The sequence below is a fragment of the Sylvia atricapilla genome, chromosome 10, assembly GCF_009819655.1.
Source record: "Sylvia atricapilla isolate bSylAtr1 chromosome 10, bSylAtr1.pri, whole genome shotgun sequence".
In the NCBI taxonomy this organism is placed as follows: Eukaryota; Metazoa; Chordata; class Aves; order Passeriformes; family Sylviidae; genus Sylvia; species Sylvia atricapilla.
The window spans coordinates 24,941,211-24,961,282 of NC_089149.1; the positions used below are offsets into that span (position 1 = coordinate 24,941,211).

General features: G+C 41.6%; 1 protein-coding gene across 1 annotated transcript; it reads right to left on the bottom strand.

The window, feature by feature from the left end:
• Positions 1 to 330: 330 nt before the first annotated feature.
• Positions 331 to 12,246, bottom strand: LOC136365475 (phospholipid scramblase family member 5-like). The gene is made up of 8 exons (XM_066325967.1): positions 12,154 to 12,246; positions 11,521 to 11,660; positions 8,727 to 8,934; positions 4,589 to 4,631; positions 3,518 to 3,738; positions 2,092 to 2,253; positions 1,298 to 1,459; positions 331 to 403 (listed from the first exon to the last, which is right to left on the bottom strand). Exons 1-8 carry the CDS (start codon positions 12,244 to 12,246, stop codon positions 365 to 367), a joined length of 1,068 nt encoding a protein of 355 aa, XP_066182064.1. The 3' UTR covers positions 331 to 364.
• Between the last annotated feature and the right edge of the window lie 7,826 nt (positions 12,247 to 20,072).

A 20,072-nucleotide genomic window follows, 5' to 3' on the forward strand; every position in this document is an offset into this window, starting at 1 on the left:
CCTTCATCTAATCTTTCATGATTTCCCATGCAGGAACATCAAAAGAGAAAGAAGAGAATAGCACTATTCCAAAGCAACAGTGCTCTGTGTGAAAAGTACGTGTTTAGCTACATATAAAATGTAAGTGGGAAATTATTATTTACATGAGACATATTTTAATAAACATCATCATTAGCTCACTGTCTTTTTCCTATAAGGAACAAGGATTTTCGCAGTTCAAAATCATGTCGAAAACTCAGGCGATTTCTGGAAGGAAATGAAAAAGAATTAGAAATGTATAAGCCTTCAAAGCAAGAAAATCAATTTATGTTCATTTTTACCTACTGAAACACATTCTGCATATTTCATTGTTTCTGTCGTCTTGTTATAATCTATCCAAAGAGTTTTCAAAGAACATTAAGTCCTACAAATAAACAAAATGTGAATTAGATATGGATAAAAATGCGACAATTATTATCAAAAGTCTTACTTGTAGGCTTTTGTTACATAAAGTATTTATATTAGTTAATCACTTTTTATCACTGCTACTGAGAAACAGGAGTTTTGGAGGGGACAATCCGAAAATCTTAACTGTTATTTCTATCCTACTAAAAGCAAAATTTCTGAATTGTTGTTGGAATTTTAAAGCTAACACTTTTCAGTGAATAATTTAAATAGTACTGTAATTTTGGTTTATGGTTTCCAATGTAAGTATCACAGATGATTTTGAAACCATTTCATGTTAACACAATTATGTTGGCAAAAGAGCTACACAGGAAGATTCAATTTTCAATTCTAGAAAATATGCATTTTAACTTCATCTTTACCCCTAGCAATGAGTATTCTCCTTCTCATAATCCTTATGGTTATCTTCACAAGAGAATTTTTGTAGGAATTCTCGTATGACCTGAAGGTCTTACGTACAACACTCAACAGAATTATTGAATTAGTTTGAAATTACCATTAGAAATGCCATAACTTTTTTTTGGTTCCTATACTTGTTCAAACACAATAAGAGGTTTAGGGGAGTTTAGTTGGTTTGACATGTACGTTGAGATTTGATTCTGCCATATAAAATATTGAACTGCATGTGTAATACTATTTAAACAGCTTAATAATCAAAAATTTAAGAACATTAAAAAAAAAAGAAAAGAAAAAAAGCACATAAAAATTAGAAGGTTTTAGTTGATTCATCTTTTATGTATGGTTTGGTTTTCCAATGCACTTGCACTTTTGTAGTTCTCAGCAGACAGCAAGGGCCCCTTTGGCCCCAGTTTGCACATCTCTGTGGGTCTGCCTCTCCACCTTGCACACTTACAATGAGGAAACAAGCCCCAATCATTACTGCCTTGATCCTCACATCAAGATCCACAGGGACCTGGATCCCAAAGTTGGCCGTGTTGGTGAAGACGTTGTTGACAAATCCAGACCAATACTTGGAAATTTTGCCAATCGTTGTCATCTCGTTGAGAGCTTTTACCTGCACAAAGAAAAAACAGGAGCAGACATAAATGTAAACAAATCAAGTGCACGCTGATGACATCTCCACGGAATTAATGACTGTGTCCTGACATGCAGAGTATGCTAGAGTTGTCAGAGTCTCCTTTTATTCTTATTGCTGCAATGTTCTATTAGTGTCAAATTTCCCTTTACAAGTGGCACCCAAAAAAAGGGCCTCAACTTTGGAAACATCAGCATCTTTAGGGCTGGGAGGAAGCAATCTTGAAAGTTTATGCCAGTTTCGCCTTTCTTTAACAGGCTTGTGGGGTCTTTTCCCTCTCCCATGTTTTTTATATTCTCCTAGCCCCACTGCTGTTGACCACTGTCCCCTCAGGGGACAGGCATGTTCTCAATTATGCAGCCATTTGCATGTTTCTCACAGTATACTGAAATTTCAGACAATACCCACTGGAGTCTTTTGATTTGGCTAATGAGTTGATAAGCTGATAAATCCAAAAATTCCTTTATGATTCTTAACCAAGGCAAAGCACCTGTTCACATCAGAAAACTCTGTTCAGGGTTTCTTCAAGTATCTCCCATTCTCCCTCTCATCTGAGAAATTTATTCAGAGTAGTAAAACTTTTAAATCGTTAACGCTTGTACGAAACATACCTCAAAGTCAACATCTTCAAAACAGCCACAGGTTGCACATGGGCCAATTATTTTTAGCACATCTTCTTTGCTTTGATTCTTTATAGTAAACTTTGGCAGAAAAGGGTCCCAGTTCTGTACAACGTACCCAGCTATTGTACCTGGTGGGGACTGAACTTCTAACTAGCAAACAAAAGAACATAGCAACAAAAAAATGTTTTTAGCTGATTATAAATTTTTTTTTTTCTGTGATAGCATATTGTTTATATAATGACAAGTATTTATGTAGTGAATATAGTAACATATCATTTTACCAAACATGGAACTGGATATTGCAGAACTGTCTAACAGTGTTGTTAAATACAGTAGACAAAATGAAGCTCAAAAGCTGCACCAGAAGCCAAGATCTTACATACAATAAAAGACTTTATAAAAGCTATAAACTAGGGAAAAAATCGTTATTGTATTCAGGGAGTATCCTACAAGATTTTCCAAGTAGTTATATTACCAGAGGACTTTTTCTTTAGAAGTGCTAAGGATAAGTGCTAAGAAGGTACGTGGATGAGCTAACCTGTAAAGTATTTTCACAACACAAGAAAGATGTCTGAATAAAGGAATGCCAAAAAATATGGAGGAAAGATCTGATGCTCTATGGGATCTGCATTTTTCATTCCAAGCACCTAACTTCTATGTTCTGCAATTTCCCAGAGATGAATGGCCCTGAAGAGGCAGATCCATGGAGGGAAGGCTCAGCCTCCTCAAAGAGCGGCTTCCAAGTCCTAGCCACAGACCCCCGTGGTCTCCACAGAGTTTCCATCCTTCACCCTCCTGCACAGTGAGTGCTCCTGCCTGTGTCAGGGCAAGCAGTGTTTTGGGGTGTCACTTCACTGCAGAGACATCACCAGACCCCAAAGCTTTGTGTGGGGTGTCACTTCACTGCAGAGACATCACCAGACCCCAAAGCTTTGTGTGGGGTGTCACTTCACTGCAGAGACATCACCAGACCCCAAAGCTTGGTGTGGGGTGTCACTTCATTGCAGGGACATCGCCAGACCCCAAAGCTTTGTGTGGGGTGTCACTTCACTGCAGGGACATCACCAGACCCCAAAGCTTGGTGTGGGGTGTCACTTCACTGCAGAAACATCACCAGACCCCAAAGCTTTGTGTGGGGTGTCACTTCACTGCAGAGACATCACCAGACCCCAAAGCTTTGTGTGGGGTGTCACTTACTGCAGAGACATCACCAGACCCCAAAGCTTTGTGTGGGGTGTCAGCAAAGCTGGGTCCCATGGAAGGGAGGAGGCACACAAGGAAAAGAACTCATTATGTCTACTCCAAGACCTCCCCACAGTCCCCAGGCTGAGAGTGACCTGGAATTCCTGAATTCCTCCCTGCCACCCTTGGAGCTGCACCCCAGGAGATGCTGGGACCAAGGGCACCCCCTCACCTCCTGCAGGAAGCAGGGGAAGCAGCAGCTGTTGCACCTCAGGGGCCTGATGACTCGGATCACCTCCCGGCCGGCGTTGTCCGCGATGCGGATGGTGAAGGCTCTGAGCGGCGAGCACAGCTTGCGGTCACAGCAGCCGTTCTCTTCCACTGCAAAGTAAACTCTTTGTCCCAAGGGGTTCTTTATCTCGTATTTGCTGGAAGTCTCTGTGCCAAGTATGGCTAATAAGGCAAAACAAGTAGAATAATAACTTACATTATGTTTGTTATTACCTTAGTATAATGTTATTGTATATATATACATATATGAGCGTTTATTCTGAAAGTCTCTGAGACAGGTTGTTTAAAAGTTTGTTTTGAAGTAGCAACACAAAGAAGATATACAAGTATATGGAAATAATAGGGCCAGGTCTGTATTTTGAAGGAATTAATTCAGACTTCTATTTGCTGTACACTGAAGTACATGGCACAAAAGATAATTCAGAACCTGGGTTTTGGTTTGGGCTTTTTCTGGCTTTATCATTTGTCAAAAGTAATATCCTGAGACTATCCCACTTCAGTGGCAAAGCTTTCACCCAGCAGGTCATTCAAGAATCAGGCCAAAACCATTTTGAATGGGAGAAATGTATTTTACAGTGTTTTACTGGCAGAACTTAATACTTGTTCATTACTTGAAATTCTGAGCAACAAAATAATTAGAAAATCTTTTGCTCCATTTTATGTTTTCTGACCTTCCTTTCTCTGTTTGCTTTTTTCTCATAGTACGTTATTGTTAGGGGAAATAAAATTTTCCATGGATTGGAAAGATGGTTAAACTTTAATAACACTGAAAGGGAAGTGTCTGAGGGAGAGGATTTAGGACTGTTGTAGAGGTTATTCACCCCTCAGTGGTTTGCTGCTGAACAGACAAACAATAAAGTGAGTCTTCCCCACATTATCACTGCACAGCAACCTTGCACAAGGCAGCAGGAGGGTTCACAGTGACTTCAGCGAGCTGGGGGCAAGACTTGGATGCCTTTTGGAGACACCCATGTACCAGCACCGTTAAAGGGTGACAGGGATTGCGCCATACCTTCCAGAAGCTCCACTTGCTGATGAATTATTATCTGGTCCAGCTGTTTTAAAAGAATAAACAGGATGGTGAGTCTTGGATAGGTCTGGGGCTGCCGGTGGTCACGTGTCTATTTTTATTGCTCATCTCCCTGTAATTAAGATTTCTTTCCTTACAGAGGAAAGAAATCGGGGTGGGTGCCTGAAGGATATCTCAAGTCGCATTTTGGACTTCCCCTTGAAATTATGGCTGAGGAATGTGACATTAGGTGCTGTGCCCATGTAATTCATCCACATGCTTGAAGAAAAATAATCTTCACTGGGGGAATGAGGAGGACAACACCAACAGAAAGCTCTGTGCAAGAAGCAGAATCCACTTCTTGCTCCTGTTGCTCCTCTTTGTCAAAGGGGAAGTTCCTTACCCCAAATCCAGTGTTGGTGCTGGGCACCAAGGCAGTGCAGGAGTGAGGAGTGAGTGAGCCTGGGCTCAAGCACAAAACTTGCAGTGGCCACATCCCAAAGGATCTTGGCTGGAGCTGCCCAGCAAGGCAGTCAGGGGATGCCAGTGATGGCACACAGCAGCTTTAACACTGATCTCAGGAGCTCTGCACCTCAAATCTGGCAAATGGTCATGCCAAGGTACCAGGATGAGCAATGAAACATTCAGCTGGCTGAAAATGTCTTCCCCCATGAGCTAGTTACAAATGCAGAAGAAAAACTGCTTGCCATGACACCCAGCTTTGCTGTGCTTATCGTCCCTCTGGCATTATTCTTTCTTGGAGAACAGTTGTTAGCATTATAAAACCAGCAAGACTTAATTTCAGTCTACCTTTCAGTTTTATGTGGCTTTTTATGCCTGTTTTATGTGACAGTTTTAGGCTTTACCAATCTCTTTTCCGTAATTTTTCTGTAAATTCCTGATGGGCAAGTGCTTGGTACGAGTTTTCCCGTTACTCACAGCTGCAGACACAAAGCACACAGCGACCTTCTGAGACCAGCCTGTCACAGCTCTCCAGTGCCTGGATTTTTTAAAATTGATAAATCTTGCCTGGTACTTATTCAGACTGTTGCAGCCATTTGTCACTTCTAGTCAGCTCCTGCAGATAGTTCAGGCTGCAGAGAAAAGCTGGTAAAAAGGGGACCTTCTTTATCTCTTTGATTAATCTCTGAAATGTGCATGCCAGTAATTGGAATAATAAAAAATATTTAGACGTAAAAATATTCTCCCAAGAATCTTTGCTGTTTATTGTTTGGGTCTCATGAGAGAGCTCTAGGAGCTCATGGGAAGGGCTCTGCTGATGGAAAGAGAATAAACAAGTTAAAGATGGCAGAACTATTTTAATATTTTAGAATTTATTTTAGTATGGATTTCTTTGCCCCGTGTAGACTTTTACAAGGAAAAGAAAATTAGTGAGCCTGAATTGTTAAAAGCTTTAAGTGATTTTGGGCTATGTATTGGTTCATTGTGCACAAAGCATAAAGAAGTCTGAGACAACACAGCAGTACCACTTGTTATCCTTGTTCTGCCCTTCACGGGTTTCTGCAGGGCAGTTTTTCTGATTTTTATTGAGGTACTTGTGGATTGAGAGAATTCTGCACTTATATTTGAAAGCACCCAAAGCCCTTTGGCTTAACAAGGGTCTGGTCCTCTTGAGCTCAGATATGTTAAAATTCCTTATACATAGTTAATTCTCAATATTCAGTTCTGTGGGCATCAAATTTACATCTGATCAGCCTAAACAAGTCTAAACAAAGAAGATTTTTACAAAAGTAGTTAAACCTGAGTGGTGGAACAACATTCAGCTGAAGTACTCAGAAAATTCTTCTCCAAGGTTACACCTGCCTATTCCTGCTGTGGGAAAAGGATCATTTGATTTTTGTTATGGACACTGATCTACTCTTTGAGCTATGGCTGTAATCTGGAAGATAGTAGTGAGGCTTAGGTAACTTTAATAATTAGGTAATTTTAGGAAGTTATTAAAGAGTGATAGTCCTAGAAAGCTGATGTGTTTGCTGAGGCAGAGCAGTTTCTTACCCTTCTCTGGTGTACCTCTAACAGCCAATTGGAATTGTTCCTTCACCTGGACTCTGGGTGTGGATCTGCAGAGAAAAATGGTGCTGGCTGGCCTTTACCTACAGGACACACATTTTCCTTTCCTCTCATCCCCTCTGGATGAGAAAAAAAGAGAAAGTTATCCTTGGGTTGCTATTTAGAATAACATTGTAGGGATCTCTCTGAGACTCACTAAATTTGGATCCTTGTATCAGAGTCAGACATGGTCTTGCTGAGAAATACATTCAGCTTTCTCAAATCTATCCAGGTATCTTGCCCACTCTTTCTGGAGAATGTAATATCTATTTGTTATTCTTAATGATTCACAACCACTCTCTATATAATTTTTCTTCCAGTAATGTAATCCTATAAATTAAATATGTCTCTTTCCCACAGTCTGTTTACTCTCGTAGGCACTCAGTATGATTCCCTCTCCAATAGTGTTGTTTTTAGTCTAGAGATAAAACAGATAGAGTCTTGTTTTAAGGGAAGTTTTCTATTCCCCGTGCACTTCCAGTAGCACCTCTCTGTGCCTGTTTCAGTTTGGACCCACCTTTCCCCAATGCACCCAGCACCAGAACGACACACAGGCTTCTAGAAGTCTTCTCAGTGGCATAAATAACTCCAAGTTCTGCTAGAAACATCTTCATTCAAGCATTTAATTCTTGAAAATCTCTTCCTCCACGAGGATAAATCCCAAGGGATCATCCTGGCAGCTGTGAATGCCACATGCATCCTGCAGGCAGCCCTCTCCCTGCTGGAGGGACCTTTCTTCTCCCATCTATCCGGAGTGAGCCCCTTTCATTTGCCACACAGCCAGGATGGCTGCAGCATCACACACTAAAGTGTTCTGCAAGGCACAGAAACTCGAGCTGTGGGCACATGCCAACAGTCAGCACTGCACACCCGCTTCCCACTTTTCGGACTGCAGAGAAAATTAAGAATACTTAGCAAGGGCTGCAGCACAGGCCAAGAATAAGCAGGAATTAGGTCTTCAGTTCCAGTTGTAGCTCTGAGAGCAACCTGCTTTTTTGTCTTAATGTCAGATGCAAAGCTTCTCTAAAATGGAGTGATGGTATTTGCTTGCCTACATTGTCTGGGTAAATCTCAGGTGTAATTCGTGTTCATACAGGAGCCTGAATATGTAACTGCCAAGTAATTACTATCACAATCACTTTTAGACTGAAAAATGTACCTTCCACGGGCTGTAAGCAAATGCTGTGTCATTGACAACACGTATCATTTTGTGTGTTCAGGCGTCTTGAAACGAAAGTCATCACTCCACATGAAAGACTGCTTCTGAAGAGTGTCCCCATTTCATTAGCTATTTGGGTAACTTAGCTCCAAATACAAAATACATTCAATTCCTGCTTCTACACAAAGCTGGCAGAAATGTGTGCCTAAAATACACATCTTGAGTGAAGTAAACATTTCCCAGCATCACCAAAATGCAAACGCAGCAGAGATGTATCAGAAACGTGGTCTGACTATGCTGGGGGCCTGATTCTGTCCCTGCCACACTGGGCAGGGTCTGTGACACCTTATTCAGCACGTAAGAGTGGCACAATCCAGCCACAGGTAAAACCTCAGCCAGTGGCAAAGCAAGAGCAGGGAGTGACCCTCCTGGTAAAAATGTTCAGGAAAAGATGGAACTTCTGGAGCAGACCTGCAGACCATCAGTGCTCTGAGCTCCAGGAGCTGAGAGGTTTCACAGAGCAAAAAGGACAGCCACATGTTTAGCAGTAGGATGGAGAAGACTTAAGCATTTATTTTTCTTCCCTCACCTACAACCTACTTCTCCACCTCCATTTTCAAGCATTTTCCTCTCTCAGGCATTAGCACTTTCTTCCTCACACAGGGTTAATGCAAGTTTGCAGCACTCAGACTTATGCTCATCTAATTTCTATAAAATTAATGGCAGCAATGAGGAAAAAGCTGCTTTCTCCTATGTTCCTTATTTCATAGTAATACCAAACAACAAAAAAGCTTCTCCATCCCAACCTACCCCTCCCTCAAGGGGACAAACCCTTACAGCCTCATCCTCCAGGGTATCAAATCAACACAAAATGAAAACATAACAATTCTAACATTCAGAAGGATTCAGGACCTGGTTCAGATACTCCAGACCAGGTGGCAAATTATGAGTGTGTGATGTTTGCTTCCAGAGACTTGGTTCAAGAGGTGCATTCTGTTGAGGAACATCAGAAGAACCAGGGAGGTAATCCTTGAAGATTGAGTTGGTTTGTCCCTGAGATTCTGCAGAAAAAAAAAAAGAGAAAAACCCAGAAACATCAGAACCAAAAAGCAGCTGGCTTCTTGGATCAAAGCTGGAACACTAATATCATTCTGCATGTGACTGTATCAGTGCTTCAGGTCAGGAGTGAGGACCCAAAAGGAATCCCCTGACTGTCCCACACATTGAGCACTCTGATTTTAAAACTGCCTTAGAACATGCGAAGAGGAATCACTGCAGATGAAGTTAAATCAGGAGATGTGGTCTTGGAGGGCACCGGATCTGCTCTGACAGCTGGTGGGCACAGAGCTTGTGTGGCAAGGCTGGAGCTGGCCTGGGCTCATGCACAGGGTGGCCAGAAGCCCCTCAGCAAAGGTTGCCCAGCCCTGCTCCCTGTGAGCTGCCCTGTGTGCCAGTGTGCCCTGAGCTGCTGAAGGCTGGCTCCCAGCAAGATGCTTTTCAGCGTCCTGTGGGCACTCATAATTTATCTTAATTAGAGATAACCTTCCCAGGGATCTCACATTCCCCAAGATGGGATATTACAACCCAGATATCAAAGTCTACATAGCCTCTTATAGTGCATTATTCGTTATTATCTTAATGAACAGATCAGATATAATTATGCTGTGTTTTCTGGTTTGCTATCACAAAGAAAGCCTTTAGGGCACAGTGATGGAGACCTTGGCAGTGTTGTGAAGATGAGATCATTTACTGCCACAGGCACCTGTACATCCACACTCTTGCACAGGCACCATCTCCCACAGCACAGTGACCACCTTAAACACTGGATTTCCCAAAAAAATTCCTGCTAGTTTTTCCAAGTACATTGTTCCTCGGCCTTCAACGACTCTGGTTCTGCAGGAACCCGGGAGAGCAAAGTGAAGCTCTCCCCATATAAATGGCAAATCCTTGTATTGAGCTAAGCCCCTGTGATTTGGCAGGAAAGCAGTCCCCAAACTGATCATTTTTATCTCCTGTGTGACAATAATTAGACACAATGGAGTTTGAGGTCCAAAAGGAATTTTGGCTCTAAGTCTGAATCTTTCTTTTGCTGTTGTGGGTTTAAATGAGATCCTTTAGTATTATTTGAACTCACTGTGAAAGATTCATCATTCAATCATATTTTGATCTTAATTTGTCTTTGCAGCCACTGCTTTCTTTCAAAGTCTGAGACCACAGGAAGAAGTAACCCCTTTGAATTTGTTGCTGGCTTTTAAAAATGTATAACTGGGTAATAAATATTTTATATGCTCTTCTGCATCATTTTACCTCTCAGGGTTCTGTTACTGCCGTAACTCTTGTTGTTACATGAAATGCCACGAAGTAGCCCAGTGTTGGTGTTATTCTTGAATAATAAAGAGGAAAAAAGACAACAAATTGCAGTTCTACCTGTCAAATTTTAAGCTATACAAAAATCAAACAGTAAATACATTAAATATTAATGACAATTTGAGCTAGTGTGACACTTTGTCTATTTTTGTGTATGATTCCCATTTCATTACTAATATGGAAATCCTTAAAGTTACCATATGATACAGCGAGTATTCTGTAAAAACACAATTTGTAGAGTTGCATGTTCCTGAAAGAGGTGTATTGTCAAGTTTCTTCATACTAAAAACCATATTTCACACCATTACTGTTTAACTGTTTCTCCTAACTGATACACATCAAAAATATGCAAAACCAGATTCCTCTTAAACAGTTAAAGCGAAATAAAATAATAAAAAAGCCTTATATTGCAAGAGTACAACAATTCCGTAAAACCTGCTTGCTCCTGTGTACCTTTTAGTGCTTTAATGCAGATGTCTGGAGTGTTTCGAGGGCAAGAAAAAGGAATAAACATTTGGCAAACCAAGACAACCATTGCTGAAACTCCCTGGGTCAACACGTGCCTCTGCACATGCCAACAGAATGACATCCATGGAGCTGCACTCGTGTTAAGGGAAAAAGAGATTTGTATCCTTCTGTTTAGTTTGTTTGAAAACCTGGAGAAAATTAATTGGGAAGGCTGATTAGATCAGATGCTGCACATTTGCACATTGCCCTGAGTACTCAACTGGCTGCAGCTAAAGTCAGTATGTGACACACTCAGGAGTAATCTGATTAAATTCAGTTATTCTTCAGTTATTATTCTTCATATGGGGTTATCAAGTCTCTGGCCAGTTTTGAGTGTCAAAAGCATTTGCTGATGTAGCATTTTCAAAGCGAAATAGGGAAGTGTGCAAAAATAGTGACACCCTTGGCTCAGTACCCACCCTTCCCAGGCGTTCCGTACTGACAGGTTTAAACACAAAAGATACCAGCACTAAATTTTCTGACTGAATGCAGAGGCTAACATTTTGTAAGGTATTTTATTCAAATAACATCCTAGTATAGATTTTTGCCTCCTTAGGAGCCTCTTGGATGCTGAAAAATTAAAGGAAGACAAAACAACTCTGTTTTGACTGATGTGGTTTTAGCCTGAAACACTCATTTCATCAGACTGCTGATTGCTGGGAACGCACAAGACCAGTTTTCCGTAAACACCATCTAAAAATACAGACTATAGATGCGCTTACCTTGAGAGGCCATGAAGCTTCCTGAGTTACTTCTTCAAAGGAAGCCGGGTTAAAAGAAAAGGCTTTTCTTGTTGCAGCGAATAAAAAAAGGCGCACAGCATGCACCAAACTTCAGAAGGTGTCTGTCTGCTGGCTGTCGGCTGGCAGAGCACGGGAGGAGCTCACGGGAGGCGCTGGCGGAGCCGGGCCACGGGGGGAGAGGCTGCGGGAACGCCGAGCCGTGCCGTGGAGACAGGGAAAAGGCTCTAGCCTGCGTGGAGAGACAAAGCTGCGCTGTACCCACGGGCTAAATCAGCGCCCTAAAATACTGCTTTATGATGTCTGGGTTTATTCTGAGAATACAGAGAGTCTGTGGGTTTAGTTCAGTGTTTGTGTTGCCACTTCTTCAGGCTGTCTGGTGAAGACAGCAGTTAATGAAGTTGTGGATGGTCCATCCCTGGAAGTGTGTAAAGCCAGGCTGGATGGAGCTCTGAGCCCTCTGGTCCAGGGGAAGGTGTGCCTGTCCCAGCCAGGGGGCTCGGAACTAGATCATCTTTAAGGTCCTTTCCAACCCTGGCCATTCTATGATTCTGTGATTTCCCTACAGCTGGCCCCAGTCAACATTTTCCATGCACAAAGCAGGAAAAGCTGCCTTGGATTCCTCACTTGGACATCAACTGGAGGATGTCCTCCGAGGGATGTGACACCCAGTCCCAGAAAATCATCTTGCACATTCCCCCACCACCGTGTCCCCCGACACTCACATCCATGCAGGGTCCTGCTGATCCCTGCAACGTGTGTGAACTGGATTTGGAGAACTGAAAGTCCGGCAGTGCTTTGTCCTTGACCAAAATCATGGCATATGTAATTGCCCCCGTTGCACTGGGAGGAAAGGATGAGAAGGAGGGAGAGTAACCTTGACTTACCAGCTCATATTCCTGCCTTGAGTGCCCAAGCTGCTGTGGAAACCATCAGGCAGATGTGATCTGCATGGCTGCAAGAATGGCTGAGCCTATGCACAGAGCCCAGCAGAGCAGAGGGAGGTGCTGGGGACCATTTTCTGTCCTCTGTGCTACTGCAAGTTCCACTGGTTTGAATCTATCTCAAGTATGATTGAGCAGATTAAATTCCAGAGTTTACAGCTCAGGAAGATGCTGATGAGGATTCTCTGAAGAAAGAATACGGAAAAACCCCAAACTACATGGAAGCCGATTTTTATAGACTACAGTAGCAAATGCAAGAGCCTCAGATCTACCTATGGATTTGGCAATGGGAAATTTCCCAGGAGTTTATCATTGCCTGCTCGAGAGCTCCCTGGGTGCAGTGGCAAGCACAGGGCAGCCCAGGAGCCAGACCCTGCTGTGCTCAGCCTGGAAACAACCAGGGAATTGATTAAAATTTTGGTGACTGAAAAATGAGTACTAAACAAATCCTTCTGGGTTAGGAGGAAATTTGACATAACAGGAAATGAAAGTTAAGAATGACCAAAAGTTTTTGCTTCCTTTCTCCCTGTCAAGGATGGGCTTCTTTGGAGCAGAGGCTCTAATCCAGACAGCAGACAGAAAGCCTAAAAAAAAAAAAAAAGAAGAAAAAGTACAGGGAAAGTTCTGGTTAAATATAGTAAACCTATCTTTAAAAATGACAGATGCAAATTCAAATGAGATGGCACTCATTTACCTTTAAAAATGAATGAAGAGTTATTTCACCTCCCAGAAAATTACACAGGAAAAAAAGTCCCAATATTCTGTCAATGCATAAAAAAAGTGCTCAAACAGACAAAACACACTAAAAAAAATATGAAAGAAGACATTCCAAACGTTTAAAAAGTATTTTTTTGAGAAGTCTCAGTGATTAATTTGCTGAGCCAGAGGAGGAGTCGGCCACAGCCTGTGCTGCCCTTTGCCTGCAGCAGGGGCCAGGCCGGGCTGGCCGTGCCCCAGAACTGCCCTGGCAGCTCCAGCTCCTGCAGGAGCCAGGTTTCATTTTCCTGCTGCTCATGAAATAAACATCACTCTGAAATAGTTCTGCCCCAAAAACTGATTTTGCTGACAAGATTTGTGAAATTGAAGTAAATCGGTAACAGAAAGATACAACATTGGCTTTAAGGACATTTTGTTGTTTGTTTTTTTTTCATTTTTTTCACAAATTTCTACATCTTTCACAAAGTCCCCTTTTACCCCATTCCTACTGTTTTATACCAATAAGCAATAATTTTAGTAGATTATATCAGTGGATTTCTGAAGGATTTGCAAACCAGAGTCTTGAACTGGCATAAATCCTTACAGGTAAAACCACATATTTAATAATGTCTTTAATCTGAATTTTTGGTGTGCCTTTTTTTTTTTTTTAAACTAATACTCATGTATTGGTCCAAATAGGCTGCTGCCATGATTAAAGTATTCTCAGTAAGACATCAGGTACAGAAGACTTAATCATATTTATTCAAGCACAAAGACAGTCATGCTTTGGTGCCCTTTAGATATGCAGAGGAAGAACACCCAAGAAATGAGGACAAACATTTTAAGAATTGTGTACTGTTACTTCTGACCATATTTTAGGGCCTTCAGGAAGTAGACCAGCAGCACCCAAAGGACAATTTCACCAAGACACAGAACTGGCTGCCTCTGCCCTTTGAAGAAGGCCCAGGGAAGGGTTATCACTGCCTACACTGACTCTATCAGTCAGAGTCTCAGCACTAAAATAGAGTACACCACCTTCCTCTGCATGAATATGCTGGGCATCTGAAGCACACTCACAGCTATTAAAACAAAAACAAAAACAAAACCAAACCAAACCAAAACAAAACAAAACAAAACAAAAAAAAAAAAAACAACAACAACAAAAAAAAAACCCAAGTTGAGTATACATACATATATTCCTGCTACCTCTAAAATACTCTTGCCCCATCCTATGCTGTAAAGCTGATAAAATTGATGGGCAGATCCTTAGAAGGCATAAGTTAACATGGATCCATCAAAACCAATGAGCCTGTCCAGATCAGAGCAAGCAGTGCTTGGCTGGAGGAGTTTATACATCTAAGACCTTTCTTTTTCCCTTAAAGAAAAATTACATCTCTTCTATAACTACCACTTCCACAAAGGCCCAGAGATCCATCCCCGCTGAGCTGATGTCCAAGCACCACTGCAGTTAATGGTTATTACATAAATTACTGCAGCCTGGAGGAAACGTGTCCATGGACTAGGACATCCTTGTCCTCAGCACAGAAACAGAACACAGATTTTCCTCCAGAAAGCCTGTAGTAACAGTCAACCAGGTGGACCAAGGGAGCAAAAATGTCATATGGCTCAGCATAGGTGCCCTTTCTCTGGAGCCTAATCACTCTTCCATTTTCTACAGGCACCACAGCAGGAATATGGCAACAAAAACCATCTTCACAAGACAAAACAGGAGACAGTAACAAATTTCAAAGTAACAAATTTCAAGGTATTAGGAAAAGCTGTTTGATTTCTCATCCTGCTCCCCGCTGTTCAGAAAACCGCTCTGTGAACCTGGTGTGAGGTGTCTGTCCTTGTACTCAGCAGGAGAAGATGGCACTGCCCTTGCCCCACTGTACCACTGTGGGCTCCTCCAGGTGAGAAACTGCCTGTGCCCTTGTCCCCACAATCTCCACAAGCCCAGGCAAGAGAGCTCACCACTGCCCACCTGCCCCTCCCAAGCTCCAGGCACCGGGGATGCCCTGTGCCATCCGGCAGCAGGCAGGCATCAGGAAACGCTCCTGAGCATCACCAGGCAAAGCCTGAGCTCCCCTGCTGCTCAGAGGGGTCATCACCAGTCACCGTCTGCATTCTGAATTTCCTTTCCTCGAAATATCAGCGTTAAAACGCATTGTCATTGCCATTTTTAAAATAGGAATTATTATAGCCTTCTTTCTTCCCTCTTCTTGTCTTCCCTTCAGCACAGGGAGAAATGCTGAGCGTGATCAGAACTATCAGACTGTGACCCTGAGCATTTACAAGCCCCAAGTCACATTATTTCACCCAGTATTGCTTTCTGCACTGGAGAGGAAAAAAAAAAAAAAAAAAAAAAAAACAAAAAAAAAAAACCAAAAAAAAACACCCCAAAAAAACAAAACCCAAAAACCTAAACAATTTCTTAAATGAGCCGGCACGTAGTAGGGTTCTCACCTTGAAGTTTTGTTTGTGAGGCGTCTTGCTTGAGCCGGTGTCCCCAGGAGCTGCTCCCGTGCGCGGAGGGCTGCGATCCCGCTGGAATCGCACTGCGGAGCTGCCTGCTGAGGCTGCACTGCCAGCTACCTGCTGCACGAGGTGTCTGCGGTGCACCAATTAACAGCTAAATGCGAGCCTTAAAATAACAGCTCTCCAGCAACCTGATCTTTATTTCGCATTTAACTCCGCTGGGAGAAATGGGATCAAAATAGCGACGGTGGAAGGAAAGAAACCTTTGTTTGTGTTTAGAGATGGCACATGGTACTGAAATGTATCAGAAGTTTTAATGCTATCCCCAGCAAGTATTGATGTGGATCAGAAACTAAATACAGATGTCAGCAAAATACAACAATCCACTGGGAATTCATAAAGCAGGTTCCATACCAGATCTTGCTGCAGGAGAAAAAGTTGGCTTTGGCATGGGGTTTGTCTGTTTGGGGGGCTTTAGGGGAACAGGTGTGTTCGGCTTTTGGTTTTGTCAGGAGTTTTTTGGAAGTAGATTTCTGTCGCACTGAGTTTTTAGGTTTTTTTTAATAACCTCTAGAATCTTGTTCTTATGAAAATACAACCTTCAAGGGGCTGCGGGCGCTGTCACTAAGCCCCTGCATGTTCTGCTTTCCTACCAGTTCTGAAACAGCTGCACGAAGCAACTAGTCCAAAAAACTGAATTCATCCCCATATCCAAATGTTTCAATTTTAATCACATTGAGCAGGTTTTAGAATAAAAGCAGAGGAAGCATAGCCATCAAGAGACTGATTTATGTAAGCAGACCATGTGATTTAAGCAAAAAAATAAGACCAAGAAGGAGCAGCATAAAAGACGTGAATATGTGTCGCACCAAAGCCTCTACCAAAACTCACCACTGGTTACGAAGACGTTTTCAAACTGGTCTCTCACTTCTGAGAGATTTTGTTCTAAATAATGAACATTTGGAGGGAATCTTCTTATGTCTGTCCTGAAGGTGAACCTATCCTAAAGATCTATTCTGCTTCAGATAAATATCCTTTAATATTAATTGGGTTTGAGTGTGAGAAAGAATAATTTTCTCTGTGGCCTGGAACACTGGAGAACAGTGGAGGTAAACAAGAGTTTACTTGATTTGACTGTACATTGGAAACAAAGATATTTTAGGATATTTTTGATATTTTCTGCTTATGTTAGTAAACTCTCATTAATCTACTCTTTGAGAAACTGAGATTAATTTCACCTGCTATTATTTTTATTTTTGTCTGAAACCATCTGCCAAGTTCAACTGAAATTCGCAAAACATCTCAAATTCTGTCTGCTGATTAAACACAGATGGTTAGGAACAGCAACAGAACTGCATCCTGCCTGTCTTACACATAACCAACCAATGCCTCTGAACACTTTTCAGGCTGAAAGCAAACAACAGACATTCTTCCTGGGAAGTCAGAAGCTTTCACAGGACTAACCAAACTGCAACTGCTCAGCAGTCCCTAACAATTAGATTTAGTGCTTGTCTCTAATTAAATTTTACACATTTAAGCCTATGATAAAATGGGATAAAGTGCTCAGTATACACTGAGGTATATTAATAAGATTATTTCTGTCTTCTAGTACACTGAATTACAGAAGTCTTGGATACAAATTGCAATTAACACTCTTGGTGATGATGGAGAGCTTCTTTGCTGGCCTTTGAAAATTCATCAAGCAAAATTAGAAGAATTGTGCTTTTCTGTAGAAGAAAAATACACACTTAACCCTCCTTTTCCCTTTCTCTTCTCTGAATCATCTAAATTGGAAGCAAGAGTACTGAAAAGCCAGAGCATCAGAAAAGACTGAGGATATGTCAAGTGCTTTTCCTTCTGTAAAAATTACTTACTTTGAAATTGAGGTTGGCACCAGCTGTCACATCAGCAGTGTCAGCTCCTGCCAAGGCAGGTCCAGGGCAGGTCTGCTCAGCCCCAGCTGACCCAAGAGCAGAGCACAGCAGCAGCAAACCAGCACAAAGAGGAGACACTCAGGGCTCACCATGCCCAGGAGCTGTGGGCTTTGCTTTGGCTCTCAGTGGCTCTTCAGCCCAACGCCTCTGGCAGCTTTTGGTGCACTCCTGGAGCACCATTTGGTCCCACCAGCAGGAATCAGTCTGCACGCTCCAGGGCTGAGACAAAACTACTCTCAAACACAGCAGGTGAGGATGAGCAGGAGACTCCCCTAAAACACTCTCTGTGAACTAAATCACCAGCATGGACATACCCAGCCCACCACAGGATCTGCTGTCAGATAGCACCTTCCCTCCATCAAAGACATCCCACTGAAGGTGCAATATGTTTTTAGCAGCCATTAAAATGCCTGCCCAATGGTTCAGTTTTGCTAGTTCCATCTCTGGAAAATATGAGCCAACATGAGCCTGTGACTCTGGCAGGCTGCTGAAGTGGCTGTTCACTCATTACACAGAGCAGCTCAGACCTGGGGATCCAAAGGTGAACAGGGGAGGGGATCAGTCCTGACACTCATCTGAAGGCCACATTCCAAGATTTTTGGAAATCCAAATTATTCCAAGATTATTTGTTGATCTTCTCCACATTTTCAGAAAGTCACCATTCAATATCCTGATTTGAAATTTAAACAAAATAAAACTTTTTTTTTTTTTTTTTTTAAGGGAAGGGAAAAAAAAAAAGAGAAGTAGATAAGACATCCATAAGATTTAATGGCATAATGGTAACTCTATTAGGACAGCAAAATTAATTTCAGTTTCCCTGAGGTATCTTATTTTAATTAACAAATTCATGATCATGCTCTATTAATTAGCATAGTGAAAGAATAATAAGTTTTAGATGAGCTTAGTTCTAATAAAGCTTTTCATCCCCTAAAAAAATAATAAAAGGAATTAAGAATCTCAATCCAATTTGTTTTTTACATTTAATATCAATGTTTTGAAATTCTACCCAATAGTACAGAACAACTATTAGTGTTTTCTTTTAATTTGAAAATGCTTTGGTTTTGCATTTGCTGCATTTAAGACATTTTCCCTACTGAAACAGATGGTAGTGGTCCACTAAGAAAAGTAATCCTTGCAGAATTCCAGGTAATTTTATTTTTGATATTATTTCCTAGTGATAACCAATAGGAGGAACACATGGAATTTATTAAAAACCTTATCTACTTTGGATTTACATACAGCACATTTATATACAGTAACAGTTATCCATTAGCATCCCAACTGGGTCAAATAAAATCCTAGGAATTTGTTTGGGACACCAAGCTATACTGCAAGTGTTTTGTGCCTCAGTTTGCCTAGACCATTCAGTGATCACTGAGTAGGGACCACTTTACTACTGGTCCAATCACTTATTTTTATGGGCAGGTTCATTAGTCTGCTTAAAGCAGATCTGGAAACCTGATTCTTTTTTTCTTAAGTTTGTTTTATATTCCTCTCTTCTTGTATCACACGTTAATTACTGGCAAAGGTAACAAAAAAAAAAAAAAAAAAAACAAAAAACAAACAAACAAAAAAAACCACCAAAAAAACCACAACCAAAGCCCACAAGTTTTTCAATTTGTTTTTGATCCCCAAAGCAACAAATCTGTACTTGTGATTCCTGCAAAGCACTTTGCAGATTTCCTGTTATATGAAGTAAAAGAGAAGGGGAAAATGTTAGCACGTCAACAATGGCTTAGGTAAGCAAAGAAAGCTAAGGAGAAAACTTGTGCATATACGAAAATGTTGAGATGCTCAGAAGTTCAGAACTGCTTGTCCTGCAAAGACAGACTGCTTCTTTGACCTAGCACCATCTGTAAAACAAATGGGAGCAAAAGTGAACAGGAGGTTGTGTGTGCACAATTTTTCTAATTAATATATCTTGACAACATTTTGCTTATATATTTCAAACTCCCAGGATGAATATTTTTCAATGCTTTACTGAAGTACAGAAGCCAAAACAGTTACGGTGTAACAGAAAGACAATTAGCAGGGAATAGAGTTTGTAGAAACAGTTGAACAAGTTAAAATCTGTGTTGCAATGGAAAAAAGCCATGTGAACTTCCCTAACACGTCTGCCAACCCCAGGGCTGCACAGCTCCTCTCTCCCCCAGCAGTCACAGGGAGGGGAATGGCAGGAGCTGCTCTATTCCCTTAACAAGATGCTCTGGCAGGAAGTTATCCCTGCTGTCTCCCCATCTCAGCTCCCTCAGGATTGATCAGTTCGGTTATATATCCCACGGGATCCCAAAGTGACGCCCTGGTGCTACCCTGCCTCTGATGTTTGCAGGAAAATGACAGGTATTGTCTCAGATGTTGTCTCTAAAGACTTTAAGACCATGGACAGTTCATTGTCATAGACAACAACTCCTTGCAAGGCTGTCTAAATACTTCAGCTTTGTTTGCTTTATTTTTATTTTTATCTCCTTTTCATCTCCATGTGGTCCATCGAGGAAGCCTAATTAGCATGTCCCTCTCATATCTTTGTTTTTTCTTCAGGCACCTAATAGCAATTATTTCCTACTGTTTATGTCCCAGGCATGTTAAAGAAGG